The following is a 17,692-nucleotide window of genomic DNA, read 5'->3' as shown; positions in this document are numbered from 1 at the left end:
TATCTCTCCTGTATCTGTTTTCCAGGTCAGTTGTTTTACCCAATGAGATATTTCACATTTTCTTCTAGTTTTTCATTCTTTTGCTATTGTTTTATTGTTTCTTGATTTCTCACAAAGTCATCTTCTTCCCTTAGCTCCAGTCTACATTTGAAGGACAAATGAGAAAAAGGAGAGCAAAGGGATGGGAGAAAGGGAACAGGGGAGGGGAGGGGAGGGGAGGGGGTGCAGGTGATAGAATAGAGGGAAGATCCTGGGAAGGGAAGTTACATATAACAAACTTTTGAGGAGGAGCAGGGTGAAAAGAGAAAGAGAAAGACAGTAGACAGTAGAATAAATAAGAGTGGGGAGGAATAGGAGAGAGGAAAATGCAACTGACAATAGCAACTATGGGAAAAATATTGAAACAATTTCTTTGATGGACTTATGATAAAGATTACAATCCATTCCAAAGACAGAGCTGATGTCATCTGAACACAGACTGAAATATACTTTGATTTCTTTTTCTCTCACTTTATTTTTCATGAGGTTTCCCTATCTTTGTGGGGGAAAGGGGAATTATGTCTTACTTTTATAACAAGACTATTAAATACTGCGAAAATAAATAAATTTTAAAAGAAAAAACATTAGCAAATTTTTATCTAGGTTTTTTTTTTAACATGTAATGTTTCTTGAGAATTACCATTGCAAAAAATATGATTATGGTCATAAAATCTTTATGTAAATGTTTTAAAGATGTCATTGACAGTCTGACATGATGGTATATTCTTGTAATCCCTAACACTTGAGGAAGCTGAGATTGATGGATCTCTCAAGCTAGGGAGTTCTGATGGGCAGCAAGCTAAATTGATTATATATCTAAACTAAGCTTGGTAACAATCTGAAGAGTTCCTGAGTCTGAACAAGCAAGCTATCACAGGAAGGGTCAACCAAAAAACATCAGAAATTAAATGGATAAAAGTTCTAGTTCTGATCATCAATAAGATGATCCATAGAGGCTAAGGCACTTCTAGCCAAGAAGGAAATAGATAAAACAATAGGAAAAACAAAAATCTTTTCTATTATTAAAATCATGTGCAATATTGTAAGATTTAATCAAAATGTTTATTAAAGGATAGTGGATGATAAGGGAAAGAACTAATTTTACCTCACCTGCCACCTTTGCCTCATTAGTTTAATACTTTATAGGGTCTCTCCCTATCTTTCCCATTCCAATACACAACTCGATTTTTTTTTCACAGCATGAAGGATACACTAAAATGGAAGGATTTGAGTATCTCTAAGAGCCAGAACAGCTCAGTGACCCAAATAAGCAGCTCTGGGTGATGGAAATTCTTTTCTATTGGAAACCTGAATGTTAAAGTTGCCACATTTAAATTTGTATGTGCTAACTCATCACATTTGGAATAAATAGCAAGAGGAGTTGAAATTCACATTATATATATATATATATATATATATATATATATATATATATATTATATATATATATGTAACATTTTCCAGCTTTCCTATTAATAGAAAATGTTTTCTTTCAAAAATTCAGTCAAGAATTTTAAAGTAAGATTTTTTTAAAAATCTGCTCTTGTACAAGAATGATTTAATTAGGTGACTACAGTGTTATGCGAAGTTTTCATTAGTTAAACTTGAAATAATTTTGTTTTGGTATTTTTTTTCAAGTCTAACTAATGAAAACTTCCCATTTTATCATTTATACTTGCCTCTATCCCTTTTTTGGGAATTCATCTCCTACCCCCAGCTGTGAAAGGTTTACTCTTCTGATTTTTTTCTCATAGATAATCCTTAACTTTTAGGTTACAAAAACAGTTTGTATTTATTTGGAATGTGGTGTAAACTTTTGATCTAAGCCTAATTTCTGTCAGATTACTTATCAGGTTTCTCCTGAGTTTTAATAAACAGGGAGTTCTTTCCTAGTTAATACATTTTTGGGGGTTTATGGAAGTGATGCTGATCTCCATGATGTGTTATTCTCCCTTGTCCAGTTTTTCCACTGATCTATTTCCTGAAGGAGGCAAGGGAAGAAGAGTTTATTCTTTTCTCCTTTTTTGGCAAGGTAATGGGGTTATGTGACTTGCCTAATGTCACACAGCTGGGTAATTATTAATTGTCTGAGACCACATTTGAACTCAGGTCTTCCTCACTCCAGGGCCAGTACTCTAGCCAAGCTGCCCATTTTTTGTTTGTTTGTTTTATTTAGAAGAGTTTATTCTTGCAAACAGAGTATATCTAATTTTTTCCCTTATATCTTCAGCACTTAGCAGAGTGCTTGGCACAGAATATTAATATTATTACTTTCATTCATTTAAATTAACCAACTACCTTTGGAGAGATATATAATTGAATATTTTCAGCTTGGGGCTTCCGTCAGTTTTGATAGTATATCCTTGGGAAAAACATTATAATTCTATAGCTTTTGGTTCCTTGCTTTGTAAAGGGAAGACCTTAAACTAAATCAGTAATTGTCAAACATTTTGTTCTAAGATTCTTTTACACTCTTAAAAATTATTGAGGATCCTCAAAAGTTTTTACTTATGTCAGTTATATAGCAGTAAATCTATGCTAGAGCCAGCTTCTATGGGATCAAGGGAGAATCAGTTTTTAAAATTTCATTTTTGTGCATTTGTATCTTGGATAATGCCTAATAATACTAATTAGGACTTGATTTGTGAATGTTCTAATTTTATTAGATTGTTTTATTATTTATATTATATTAATTAGATAAAATTATTAGATGATTTTTAAATGATCAAATTTAAGAAGTGATGGAGAAAATATTAATAATGCAGATTAAATTTTAAAAGGTGGTTTACATACTGTCAAAAGATAAATACACATTGGATATAGAAAAAGCTAGATATATAAATGGAATGGAATGGAATAGCATAATAAAACTGACTTACTTTTTGTACTTTTTTGGACAACTATTAAGTACAGTATATGGAGTGCCAGGCATGTAGTCAAGAAGATCTGATATCAAGTTCAATCTCAGACATTTACACATTTTGTACCCTTTTGCCTCAGTTTCTTCAACTATAAAATGAGCTGGAGGAGGAAATGGCAAACTACTCTAGTACTTTTGCCGAGAAAACCCCCAAAAGTTACAAAGAGCCAGACATGACTGAAAGCAAACAATAAGAAGAAAACTTCTCCTTGTCGCTCTGATTGTGACAATGAGACTAATCTTGGTTTAAACAATAACTATTCCTTATAAAGATAGTAAGGATGTAAAAGTCACATTAGACATGGCCTTGATTAGATAAAGTTCCTAATCCATTACTAAAATAAAATATTTTTGGAATCTGATAAAATAGCTCCAAATTATTTAGGATCTATTTGGTCCATATAAATTAGAGACTTCTGCACTAGTTTTTCATAAAATAGAAACTGAAAATATCTAGCATTGAAAGAGATCTCTTAAAAGTTACCCAATCCCTTCTAAAACATATCTGATAGGTGAACATCTAAGCTTCTTTCTAACTTTTTCCTAAACCATCACTTACTACCTACATTTTCAACTGCACATCAGAACATTGATTTTTCTGCTACTATATCACATTGTAAGAGCACATTTGATAATGAGAGATATTTCAACTTTGTAAAGTATTTCCTGTCTATTGAATATTTATATTTTAAATTACTTTCCTTGAAATGTATTAGCTTTCATTGTCTGAGGTGAATTACATTTATGGTTTCTACCCATATTTCAAACATCAATTCCTAACTTCATATTGCAGTAGAACTCAGTATAACATATCTCACTGCTGAGCACAGTCTGTCGTATTCCTGGATATATCATGCAGTTCAAAGCTCTCATCGAATTATAACCTAATGATAGCAGAGTTAGCCTATAAAATAGATCCTGATTATTTTTCTCTCAAAAACAGCATTATATTTACACCATGTTTTATGACTTTTAATTTATTTCATGAGACTCTCATTTAAGTAGTGTCTTTGATTTGAACTTCATTTTACATCACATTCTTGCTTGTCAACATAACTTTTATTCAGATGATTTTCTACAGTATTTGTTTCCTAATACATTATCTTCAATTATTAGTTAAGCCATAATTTTACTGAAGCTCTTCATAAACTTCATTAGTTTATTCTATAATGAACCAGCTTATGTAGTGAAAAGGGCAATGAATTTGGAATAATAAATATCTGATTTCAGATTCTAATTCTAGCACTTTATTTCTCTGGTCTCCCAATTTTCTTATCTGTCAGATAATATGAACTTCCCAAAGTGGTTAAAACCAGATACTGAGTAGTTCAAGAGATGAATCCTCTGAAGCCATTGTAGTATGTTTCCATTAGGCTGATCACAGATTTAGTGTTACATAATTATAACTTCAAATAGTGAAAATTTTGATACATTTAATATCTCAGAGAATTAATTTTACACATTAACTGGCAACTAGCTATAATTAGTTTAGTGAAGGGTTTTTGAGTTCATATCATATGAGTGTTAGTCAAAGATATTCAAGTATCTTTTAGTAGTCCTTTGATACGAACATCAGAAGATGAGTTTGGTGAGTGGAGAGAGGATGAATATCTTCAAGTAGTTGAAGGGCTATAAAGTCGAAGGGATTTAGACTTGCTTTTTTTTGCCACCAAGAGTACAATAAGGTGCTGAGAGTGAAAGTGTCAGAAAGGCAAACTAAGGTTTGAAGTCAGGAAAAAAATAACATTTAAAGCTATACAACAATAGAACTGGCAATCCTGGAAAGGCAGTAGCTTCTCCCAACTTGGAAGACCTCAATATTTTAGATAGCCACTAGTTAGGCATTATATAGTGTAGAGCCCTTGTATTTATTCATGGTCTATATAAAATCACCACAGAGCTCCCTTTCAAATATTAAATTCTGTGAAGCTATACCAAGAAGATCATTTAAGTCCATTCAAAGTCTTATTTCTATAATAACATGAATAAAATATATTAAGATTTCAAAGAATTTACCATTCAGTAGAAAAACACTCAAATATTAACTCCACTTCAACAATTCCACCCCAAAAGACTAGGGATAACGGCATTATATTTTGTTAAAGGGAATAATATCTGAGTGAGAAAAGTTTAAATATGATTCTAGTGTGAATTATCTGTCATTGTTAGAGCTACTCGACATAACAATATGTGTGAAGCACTGAGAAAAAGATAAAGAGAATTGTTTTTATTAACAAAAGTCTTAATGAATTTTAATTAATTGTCAAAGCAAGAATGAATAAATATGATCTGAGAAAATTGAATTTGTTTCTAATGGTAGCCATCTCTAGGGTATATAGGGAAAGGAAAAATAAATTTACATGATAACTTTATTATAAATTTTAAAACAAAGTAGCACACAATAGACTTGCAGTTTCATGTGCAATCATCTTTTTTCATTATATGTGATGGAAATGCTTGTTTTATTCTACAAATTAAAAAACATAAATAAATTAAAAATTTAAAAAAGGATTGAATTGAACTTTCTTCCTCTGGAGAAGATATACTGTCAAGGAGGTGACCTGAAGAGATTCCTTGAGAGACTCCACATGATCATTTTGAAATTATTGTGTTTCCTGATTGTGGAAGAGTTAGAAGTTGCAGTTGACGCAATTCTGGCTGTTACTTTTCTCACAGCTTCTTGGGCAGCTAGTTGATGCAGTGGATGGGGCCCTGATCTTAGAATCAGGAGGATAGGAGCTCGAATCCAGACTCAGATGTTCGATTCTTACTAGCTTTGTAACCTTGAGCAAGTCACTTAACCCTGATTATTTCACATCGAGGGTCATCTCCAGTCATCCTCATTCATATCTGACCACTGGACCCATGTGACTCTGGAGGAGAAAGTGAGGCAGGTCACTTAGCACAGCATTTCCCCTCACTCAAATCCAATTCATGTGCTTGTCATGGCATCATTTCTCTGATGTTGTGGTCTTTGAAAATGAAATTATTCTCACAGCTTGTGACTGAATTATTTGTTTTACTGATAATAAACTGTATAATCAATAAAATGGGCATCCTTTAAGCCTATGAAAGCAGGGGATTTGAGATCATGAAAGGTGAAGTAAAAGTTTGGGAGGTTTTTATTTTTAAACTAGAGTAAAGGCTATGGCAAAACTATTGGAGAAGAGACTTCTTGGATTATTTGTAGGCAGGAATGGGAACTTTCCATCAATTTATCAATTAATGAGAAGGGTGGGTCACTTATTTATTTGTTTGTTTGTTTTTTTATTTCAGGGCAATGGGTTAAAGTGACTTGCCTAAGGTTAGGTAGTAGTAGTAGTAGTAGTAGTAGTAGTAGTAGTAGTAGTAGTAGTAGTAGTAGTAGTAGTAATAGCAGTACTGAAGCCAGATTTGAATCAAGTCCTCCTGACTCCAGGGCCAGTACTCTATATACACACTGCAATACCCAGCTATTCCCTTGACTGGTCATTTATAGGAAAATATCAGAACATGCCTTCTGATTGTCCTAGAACTCAAGATGAGAATTAATAAGAAAATAAATCTATAGATATCGAAAGAAAAAAGGGACCACTCCACTTAGGTTATACATAAGGCAGTGGTGACTCAGAAACTTGCTACATAAATCACTATAATTCAAAATAAAATATGATAAATGTCAAAATTATATAATGTTAAATTCAGAGGGAGACAGAACTTTTAAATGAGGCAAGGGAGTTATGCAGGGAAGATATAATGAAATTTTTTTTTTTCTGAAAGGGCATTAGACCTGATCTTTAATATATGCCAACAGTCTGAAATAGAATGGAAAATTTTTCCATATAGAAGAAATTTCATGAGACAACCAAAAATTCTGGGAAATGTAGAATTTGTAGGAACATGTACTGAATAAAATGGTCTGTAGAGTTTGTCTAGTTATACATTTTCTGAAACAACAATATGAACTATGCCACTGATGATTTTCAGTGATAGTTAAGAACAAAAGATAATCACACTAAGTCAGAGGCTCATAACACATGGTCCAATTTCCATAATATAAAATATAAGAGTCTACATTTATAGGAAATTTTAAGAAAAATGACTGCTTTCATCTATAGTGGATGAATATTTCTTATATAAAATGAAATATTTCCTTTCTAATTTTTTGGGATAACAAAGCAATATTTACCTGTTCTTCTGTAATGAGTTTATAAATACCTCTTTTCTTTTTTCATCTCTAGATTACTACTACTACTACTACTACTACTACTACTACTACTACTACTACTACTACTACTACTACTACTACTACTATTACTACTACTGCCACTGAGAACTCACTTTCTTTACTCCTAGCAAGAAAATTTTCTCCCCCACAAAAAATGAATTTGTTTCTGAAATTGAATACTATCACCTTTCAGCAATAAATATTAACTGAGAGAAATTTTTGTAATAAAGACGTTACAATTGTATTATAATTAAAATCTTTTAACATTTATCAGTGTTAAAAGAACATTATTACGAAACCTATGAAAGATATTCTTTTTTGAGGAATGGAACAATGTGAGCTTTGAAATATAGTGGTAGAGCTGAATCTAATTGGAAGAATTATAAGGATTCTATTTCCAAAATAGCTATTCTTTTGGTACTAAAAATGGTCATATATAATAAGTATATTTGTAATATATTGATTATTTTAGAGAGAAAAACACAATTAGCATGAATATTTCTTCTTAGTAAACCCTATTCACAAAGGATGAAATTCCAGGTGAGGAAAAATGGTAATTTTCTTATCTTGTTAATAATCAATTTATTTATAGGATACAAAGATCCTTTTTAAAATTGCTCCTTCAATGCTGAGTATCTCAAGGACATTTTTGACCTTTCCCAAAAAGTCACCCCACCCAGGACATGTTATCTAGGTGGAATTCTTACAAAAGCTCACCATTCTTCAACCTAAGTAAAACTGAGTGGAGTAGGTTGAATAGAATGCTGGAGGTAGATTGATCTGGGAGTTCTGGCATTACCAATCACCCAGCCATATAAGTAAAAGCTACCTCACATTATAATATTCATTCTCTCACTGTTTGTTCACCAATCAGAGTTGATCTCTCACTCACTTTTCCATAGCTATTTAAGGAATTAAGTATTTCCATTAAGAGTCTTTGGTTTGGAAAGAGACCAGTGACCTCAATTTATTGATTATTTGCTAGCCTGATTAATAAATTGATTGTTAATTACTTTAAAAAACTCAATATTTAAGATGTTTCATTCTTCTCACAGGATCTCACAGTTTGGATAATACTCCCTTAATTTACTGAGAAAATTGCACTTATAAGTGTATATCAAATAAATATGAAATAAAAAAACAAACATATAGTCAAATCAGGGTAGTTTAGCAATTCTTTTTTTCTCTCCCCCCATATATACTAACTTTTTTTCCCATTGACATTAATTTTACAATATGTAATCATAGGTTAAGTACTAGTAATGTGTTGAGTTTCCAAGTTCAGAGTACCCAGAAGAATGAATAAATAATTAAATACTAAAAGTTAACACTTTAAATGATTAAATTACCTTTATTATTTGAAGCATTATGAAACACTGCAATTTTTGAATTGCTAGCAATATGCTATTTTTCATTTGTTTCTTTTTTACTCTTTTGATGTCCAAAATAATAAAAAAATATTATTTCATAGAGATAAACCTACTTATTTTTTGCCCCATAGCTTGGTGATCCTTTCTCTCTAATACTCAGCTCTAATCATTATATTTCAATAAATTCTCATTACTTCTTTCATCTGATTTTCCTAGTCCATACTCAGCTTCTGGTACTGAATTAATTCCATTCCTAATACTCTAGGTTCAATATATAGGACTCAATCCTTTTCAAATAATTATAATTTTAACTGTATACCATGACTAATACAAAGTACTAATTATATGTCTTGATCATGTCATAATAATGACCATAAATCTTAAAACTAAGCTATAAAACATCTATAAGGTAAAAGGAGTAAAAAAAAATTACCTATGGAGACCAACTCTACAAATAAGTTGTAATTTTATTGTTTGATTTATTATAATTTGTGTTATACTAAATTGGTCTTATCGGATTCATAACTGCTTTATTTTGGGTGATTCCAATGTTGTTATGAAATCAAATAACATAGGTAACTAGAGGGTTGACTCTTCCAAGATTTATTTTTCATGAGGCATTATGAAAATTAGTATTATTGGTAGATACCTTGAGATGACCTCTCAGCCAAACATGAAATATTGCTTGAAGGAAACTGTTAAAAATAAACTGATTGCAAAATCTAGTGTATTGGTAGGGGAAATTAAAGGAGACCAAAAGAAAGAAGAAAAAATTAAAGAGAAGGAAGAAGGGTAGATAGACAAGTTGCATGAGGCCAGTTATCATAATAGATAAGGAAAACCCTACTTTTCACTAAAATGATATTATAGCCTAATGTAGTTTGTAAATTGTTATACTATATTATACTACACTAAACTATACCACTACCACTACTATTACTATTATTACTACTACCACTACCACTATCATTACTACTACTACTACTACTACTACTATTACTACTACTACTACCACAGCTATGACTACTACGACTACCATGACTATTATTACCACCACAATTTGATATTTTTGTGACTTAAAACCATTACACTTTACAAATATGATCTTGCTTTACTAGAGAGAAAAGCACTGTCATTTCTCCAATTTTTAAATTATGAAATTGCTGCAGGCAGAAGTTGAGTTATTTGCTTTAGGACATATAATTAGTAGGAATCTAAGGCTGATTCCAGCATCCACTGCATCATCTAGCTCCTTCCTTCCTTCCTTTCTCTCTTTTTTTTCTTTTTCTATCCTTAGATACTTTTTATCCATTCCTTTGTTATCTTTATTTTTCTGAATAGAATTGCAGATTCATTTAGTATGGAATTAAGTGATATTCTATAAATGTTATATATAAATGCTCTATAAATTGTCACAGGTTTAAACAAAAAATAATATTTGTAACAGGTGTTAATAAATGCTTGTTGATTGAAAGATAAAGAGGGGAACATGCCAAGGTCTTTTGAAAAAATTTTCTGAATAAATTACTCTTTCACGGTTCAATAAGATTATTTTACATATATGTTAGGACAGGTTTATTCTAAGGATTCTAATTTGCTTGGCAGTAAATATTATGAAGCACTGTACTTAAGAAATGAAATAGCATATGTCATATATTAATAATGAGTATGCACAATTTGTATATACCTATTATATCCTTTCATATGGTGTATTCTATATAACTGGCTTACATAATATATACTATATAGCTAAATTATATATGCATTTATATATATAATTTATACATATATATACCTATAATTCCTTTGCTATGCTCTGTATTATATATATATATAATATTTATACATATATAATTTAGGTATATATTATATATATTAGTATATATGCATGATAGTATGTATTACATTGATATTCATTTTGGGGGACGAGGTGCTCAAATCAATGTATTCACTTGTGTAGGGAAATGCTACCCTCTATAATGCAAATAGGCAATTCTGCTGGAGAAATAGTGGTTTTCTCTTTCTTTGAAGGTCTTCCAGCTCAGGATAGATGACCACTTATCAGATATGGTTTAATGATGTTTCATTTAGTGTGTGATTTGGGCTAGAGGACTGCTAAGGTCCTTTTCAACTCACAGATTCAGTAATTTTTGTCATTGTTCTATGGCAATGAGAGATTAGGTTCACCAATTCTTGCTGTGACTGCCTCTCATATCTGTTCAGAAACCACAAATCTACATTGCAATAGAATTAACTTACATCTATGGTAATATTGATTATGACTGTTGATTTTTAAAAATACATTTGTAAAAATTTTGTTAATAATATAGCTAATACATTCCTTGTAATCTTTACATATTTCTAAATAATTTTCATGGTTCTTACCAGATGGAGTAAGGATCCTCCTGATGAAAGAGATGTGTGAGGGTCAGTACCATCCTTCAGTAAGCGGAGTACTGAAATATGAAAGGAAGGGAATTAATATGTTGCCCAATTCCACCACCTACCAATTCTTGCTCAACACTTTTATTTTTATCATTAATAAATAAAACAGAAACAATATGTGAAAAAAATGCAGAGCATTTGAAAATATGTAGAATGAACATTTCATATCTTATGCAGTAAACCAGTCAATCAGCAAGCATTTATTAAGTGATTACTATTTGTCAGGAGTCGTACTAAATAGAAGTAGAAAAATCCTTTTTCTCAAGAACAATCTCTTCTAATGAAAAGACAATTATATAACTGGACATGTAAGATGCACACACATATATGTATATTATATAAGTAAATATATGAATAGAAATGAAAATATTTTACATAATGTTTTTCAGATGACTTCTCATTTCAATCTAAGAATTTGGATTACATGTTATCTCTGTGATTTCCAGTTCAAAATCTGTAACCCTATTGAAGTCATTTTTCCCATAAGGGGTTAATGAGAAGTATAGTTTTTTTTTTTTACCTGAAAGAAAGTACTGAAGAGTCATAGAAGGTGGGGAAAAGATGGAGGCTATGAAGCCAGGTCTTCTGACTCCAATTCCATTATTATGTCCACTGCACTTTGCTATGCTCTGTATTATCCCTTCTAAATTAAAGGATAAGCTCAGGGTGATGAACCTGACAGTATACTTAAGACTGATTCATATTGGCAAAGGTGCTATGCCTTGGGATTAATAGAAGAGTATGTGATTTAAACAAAATCTTAGTGGATTTTTTCCCTCTAGACATAACTACAAAAGAATTATTACTAAATACACCTGTCAGGGGCAGCTAGGTGGTACAGTGGATAGAGCACCAGCCCTTGAGTCAGAAGTACCTGAGTTTAAATCTGTCCTCAAACACCTAATAATTACCTAGCTGTATAACCTTGAGCAAGTCATTTAACCACACTGCCTTAAATAAATTAAATTTTTAAAAAGATTAAATAATCATGTCAAAAGAGATAATAACAATAATTTGATAAATTCTAAATATGCAAACTGACATCAATTTCCATAGCACTATATGAATAATAAAAAATCCACTAAAAATGTATCTCATCAATATATCTTCAAGAAAAAAGAGACAATAAATCAGACTATTGCTATTCTATGTCACTGTCAAAATTCTTAAGTGATAAATGTGCATGTAACATGATTTTTGTCTGCTTCTCTTTGTATAGAATTTTGGTTTTCTCCCTGTTGTCTTAATTACTAAGATTATTTATAATCAACAGTACAAGGCATATTAAAAATTTCAACAATGTATTAACTATGAGAAAGATCAAAGACAAAGTCATTTTAAACCATTAGCTCCAACTATAACTCAGGGCACACTATTCTTTGAAGAAAGTAGTTAAAAATTTCCAAATAATATCTCTCAAGTTATCATCTTGCTAGTTTATTGTTTGTTTAGGATGAGAGTCTAACTTATTTCTTTCAATTAATATCTCCTCAGATTCTTACTCGTTGACAAAGAATTCAAGAAGTTCTCACAACTTTTGTAAAGGTTGACTATATCAAAAATTATTTACAGATCTATTAAAGTGCATGGGTAATCCTTGAAAGATCTATGAAATGGCAACAAAACTCTATTACTGAGTACATGTGAACTATGCTTAGAAGGTCCACAAATCAATGACATTTTAATGAAGTTTGATAAGGAAGTCTATTCTGATGAGGTGAAGGACATGTCACATGAGTAGATTGTATAAAAGGAGGAGACTGTTCAGAACCATCAAGAGATATCTAGAATCTGGTAGTAGAATGGAAGGGATGGGGAGACCATCAGTTAAAAGATTTAGAAGCATAGCAAGAATGGACTAAAGGACTGAGATATGACAGACAGAGCATTGGAGATAAGCCATCTCAATGAAGGTTCTGATGACACCATGAGATATATCATCCTCAACAACAGAAAGAAATTCTAAGAAAAATTTTCCTTCCCTATTACCTTCTAGCAAGACTCATAAATACTCTTAGCTTAAACATTTCTGGTAATCTTTCTTTTGCCTCAATGACAAAAACACAGGGAGTTAGAAAGAGATAAATATTCATTGAAGAAGAAAGCCAAACTTTTGCCCAAATGATACTTTGTTAAAAAAAAAAATAAGTATACTTTCTCTAGAGCAGCAGAGGAGCGAACATAGGCCACAATAGATCATCATGTTGTTCTTAAACTTAAAAAGAGTGAATTTTTGTTATAGGATGTTACAATTTTTGTGGCACACACACACACACACACACACACACACCCTCATTCAATCAATAAAAGTTGTAATTTTTATAGTTGCATTACCCCATTTAGAATTTTTCTCAACAAACATACTGGAGACATTTGCCATTTTCCTTTTCAAACTCATTTTACAGATTTCCTCATCTAAGGCAAAATATGGCTAAATTGCCTAGGGTCATTTAGACCTCAGGAGTCTGAGGTCAGCTTTGAATTCAGATGTCCTGACTCCATACCCAACTCTCTATTCACTGGATCACCTATGTAACCTAAGAATAAGAGTGGAACACCAAAAGGACAGTTAAATATTTCATACAGATGTTCTCAAACACTAAAATATTAGGTGACAAATTAAATAGATAATATAGTTTGACAGACACAGAATTTGAATCCACTTCTTCCTGATTCCAAGGGAAACCTTCTATCCTTTAAACCATAATATATTTTATGACACTGTTAAGCTCAGATACTTCTTACACTCTAAGTATTTTATGAATTATGATAAAATGAGAGGCAGAATATAGTAGGTAGAGAGCCAGGAAGACCAGGCTTAAAGCACATTTCTGACATATATTGGCTTTATTACTTAGTTGCTTGAGTAAGTTTCTTAGGACAAGTCATTTAAACATTTCTCAGTACTCTTGGAAATTTGTTATATCTACAAGTTAGCAGAGTATATACCTATAGCAATAAAATCACAAGTTGATTATATACCCCTTGTGAAAATCACTTACAACAGCTTCTATTTTTATAGGGCCACTAAAAATTTTGAGTTTGATACATCAACTTATTATGCTTATTTAAAGGTGAGAAAATGATTTGCAGAAAGAAGAAATAAATTGGTCACTATAGTGTCACAATGGAATGTAGAAATTGGAACTCCAAATGTAGTTGATTGTTATTGTGTTCATGTATTTGTTTGTTTTTCTCCATGTACAAAATTGTCATGAATTATGGTCACAGAATCATTCAATTCTAGACCTAACAATAGACCATTTTCTTTAACAGGATTCTAAGGTCCTTGATAGAAGAAATAATGTTTATCTCTCTTTTTTTGGGTTATTTAATTGATACTTGTTGACACAATCAATATTGGTCTCAAAGTGTTTAGTGAATGCATTTTAGAAATGGACCTTGAATGTACATATGAGAAGCAACATAATGTAATGGATAAAGCACAGAACTTAGAATCAAGGAGAACAAGACAGGATATCTGTCAGAGGAGTGACCCTAAGCACGTCAATTAACCTCTCTGTGTATCATTGTCTAGGCTGTAAAATAACAGAGTAAGACTAGATGATTTCTACAATCCCTTATAGTTCTAAATCAATAACCCCATGTTAGGTTAATGGACATGAGCTGGCATAGCAGCAAGAGGGTTGGGCTTAGAATAAAAACACAGGGGCAGATAGGTGGCGAAGGGGCAGCTAAGTGGCGCAGTGGATAGAGCACCGGCCCTGGAGGCAGGAGTACCTGAGTTCAAATGCGGCCTCAAACACTTAATAATTACCTAGCTGTGTGGCCTTGGGCAAGCCACTTAACCCCATTTGCCTTGCAAAAAAAGGAAGAAAAACACAACTTGTGTTTTAATTCCAGTTGTGTAATTTACCATCCCTATAAATCGTGGTGACTCACATAATCTCATTGAGTCTCTTTTTCTATTTGAAAGATGAGGTATTTGAAAATTATATTTTCTAAGGTCTTTTGCTTTTAAATTTAACAACCTATGAGCATAAACCTCCATGATCTGACTCTAGGAGCTCATTTTGATATGCTACACAGTTACAAAATTATGATGGGTAAAAAACAATAATGAAAAATAATTGCCTCTGGCATTTGGTCAGTTTGGATATAAACCCCCTCATTTCCCCTTTCACTTGGAAAACAGTCTCTTTAAAAAGTCTTCTGATATCACATCAAGACATTGTAATTTTGAGGAATAATTCTTTGATTCTTCTTAAATTTCAGTTTGCCTTTTTATCATATAGCATGATATTTAATTATAAATAAATATAAATGAAAATAAAAGTAAAGAGATTTAATTTTATTATACAATAAAATTAAATAAAATGATCTAGTTCTCTGAGATTTCAAAATTCAACATGAGGGGAAAAAATTCCACTTAGATTTAGATTCTGAAGGTTCTGAGCTAACAATTCCTAAACTTGCATTAAATCTTCAGTTCCCTGGCTATCACAAGGCAGATCCAAAATGGCCATTTTATTATATCATAAATTCAATGCTAGCATCCTTCTTCAGGCCTTGATATAAAAATAGTAAATCTGCACAGTAAATGAAAGTGCCTGATCTATTTTTTTCATGCTCAATTAATTTATATGACTTTAAAAATGTGTTAATATCTGGTAAATAAAAGTTTGGAAACAATTTAATTATCCAAAGGAAACCAATTTTACAAAAGGGAACACTGAGACTGAGAATATAGAGGCAAGCCCACTCTCTTCACCTTTCAGAGTAAAAAAAAAAATTGAACAGATGAGGCTTTGAGCTAAGGCACTGGGGATTCTAAGGAAAGAATCTTCTATCAATTGATGTTAAGCTAAAGTCCATTGCCCTAGCAGAGTGAACACTATAACAACACTCTAGCTAAATATTAACGTATCCCTGAACCCAGCCATAGATTGAAAGCGAAAAAATACTGTACTATTGCAGTCCTTTGAAAAAGCAAGGTCAAAGCACAAATAGAGAGCCCATCTAGAAAAGCTCCAAACCTGAGGAATCAAATTAGGAATAACTTTCCAGTTATGTCAGTAACTGTCCAGCAATGGAATATCCTGCCTGATCCTGTTTGGCAGCCTGCCTGGCTCCATCTGGCAGGTACTGGAACCACTACCCAGTGGACTTCCTGGTCCTATCCAGCAACCATAGCCCACTATCAGATTATGCTGGCAGCATCTGCCCAGTAAGAAGTATATTATCAAGACTGGTTGAGCAGCCACACACCTCTGTGGAAAAATGACCTACTCAGTGTCTATTTAATTCAGGAGTAACAGAATCTAGTGAGTATTCAGTGAAGTTAGACTGACCCTCAACACAGGCAACATAGTTGCTAGTTTAGCTGAGATATTGCACTTTATGATGAGTTATAAAACATGGCTAGAAAAGTAACTCATAGAATGGTTCATGAGGACCCTCTAGAAAGAGAAGGGATATTGAGGTCCTACAGTTCCAAAACTATGAGCTTCTTTGTTTAAAAGTATTCCTACCTATGTACCTCACTGCTATTATTATTCTTTAGATTTGAACTCAACTCTTTCTGCATACTGTACTCTGATTATATTTGTGGGAAAGGGGGAACAATTTCTAACCTGTTGTGTTGGCTTATTTCTTGTAGAAAGCATACTCCTGGGAATTCAGGAATCAAGTATTTAAGGAAAGTATTTACCCCTAGGTTACCCTTATATACACCTTTGAAATAGCAATAATGGAAAATTCTGACAAAGAAGTAAAGATGATAAATGAATTATATTGAAGGAAGGGAAATATTGGACAGAGAAATAGGTTTTATAATTGATGTTACTTCTGTAAGGACCTCATATTTTCCCCTACCCAATAATTGTTCAAATTATTGAGATGAGGTCAGTGGATTTTTAGTAAAGTACCTTGAGCCTCCCTGAAACTCTATGCACAAAGCAATGTAACCCTCCACTAGTCAGAAAGGATTAAGTCTTTGAACTGTGTCTCTCTTCATTATGTCTCATCTGCTCTTTAAGTGATCTGTCCTTCCACCTATGTCTACATCTCCTTATGTATCCCTAGGTCTCTTTATGTCCTTAAATGTTCACCCTCTATTCAGTTGAGATGCTTGTATTCTTTTAGGAAACTAGCCTAGTCTGGCAGACCATCATCCCCCAAAATAACCTCTCCTACCACTATACCTTTCTTGACAACTTATCCCCTGAAAACTTGCTTCTTGGTGTAGCTGGGCTGCTCTTGGGGAATGTGATTACCAGGTATCCCCTCATCCTTCTATACATTTCCTTACTGCTTATCCTATCATGATGATTTATGTAATTGATGATACTGATGCAGTTTTTGAGGTTGATACTCTTAGAGGAGCACTGGCTTCCTGCCATTAACATTTCTTTCCCTTAGTTTTTGCTATACTACATATACTACAGGAATATTTAAATGAACCTTTATGTCCCTCACATTTCTTCTGGGTCAGAATTGATCTGTTAAGTGAATTTTTCACATTTACTCAAACCCTTAAAATTTTTAGCTAGACATTTTCCTCCAGGATCATTTTATCCTATTTAAAAAAAAAGATTAATAATTTACAATAGGGAGCTCAGAAAATGGTAATTCAAAAGAAAAATAAAGTTAATAATGGCCATCAGTTGTTGTGACATTTACAAATGGAATATAAAACAATAACAACCAAAACTTTAGACTTGACAACAATCAATTATTTCCTTTTTTTTC

At 32.3% G+C, this 17,692-nt stretch overlaps 1 protein-coding gene across 1 annotated transcript in view; it reads right to left on the bottom strand.

Moving 5' to 3' along the window:
• Positions 1-17,692, bottom strand: part of MYO16 (myosin XVI) — an 851,952-nt gene that overhangs the window by 715,229 nt on the left and 119,031 nt on the right. Inside the window, exon 3 of the mRNA XM_074192022.1 lies at positions 10,922-10,992. Coding sequence (XP_074048123.1) covers positions 10,922-10,992 — 71 coding nt within the window. The remainder of the gene's footprint in view (positions 1-10,921; positions 10,993-17,692) is intronic.

This window comes from Macrotis lagotis, chromosome 6 (genome assembly GCF_037893015.1).
Source record: "Macrotis lagotis isolate mMagLag1 chromosome 6, bilby.v1.9.chrom.fasta, whole genome shotgun sequence".
Lineage (NCBI taxonomy): Eukaryota > Metazoa > Chordata > Mammalia > Peramelemorphia > Peramelidae > Macrotis > Macrotis lagotis.
The sequence above is the reverse complement of the archived record's forward strand: the minus strand, read 5'-3'. Positions and strand labels throughout refer to the sequence as shown.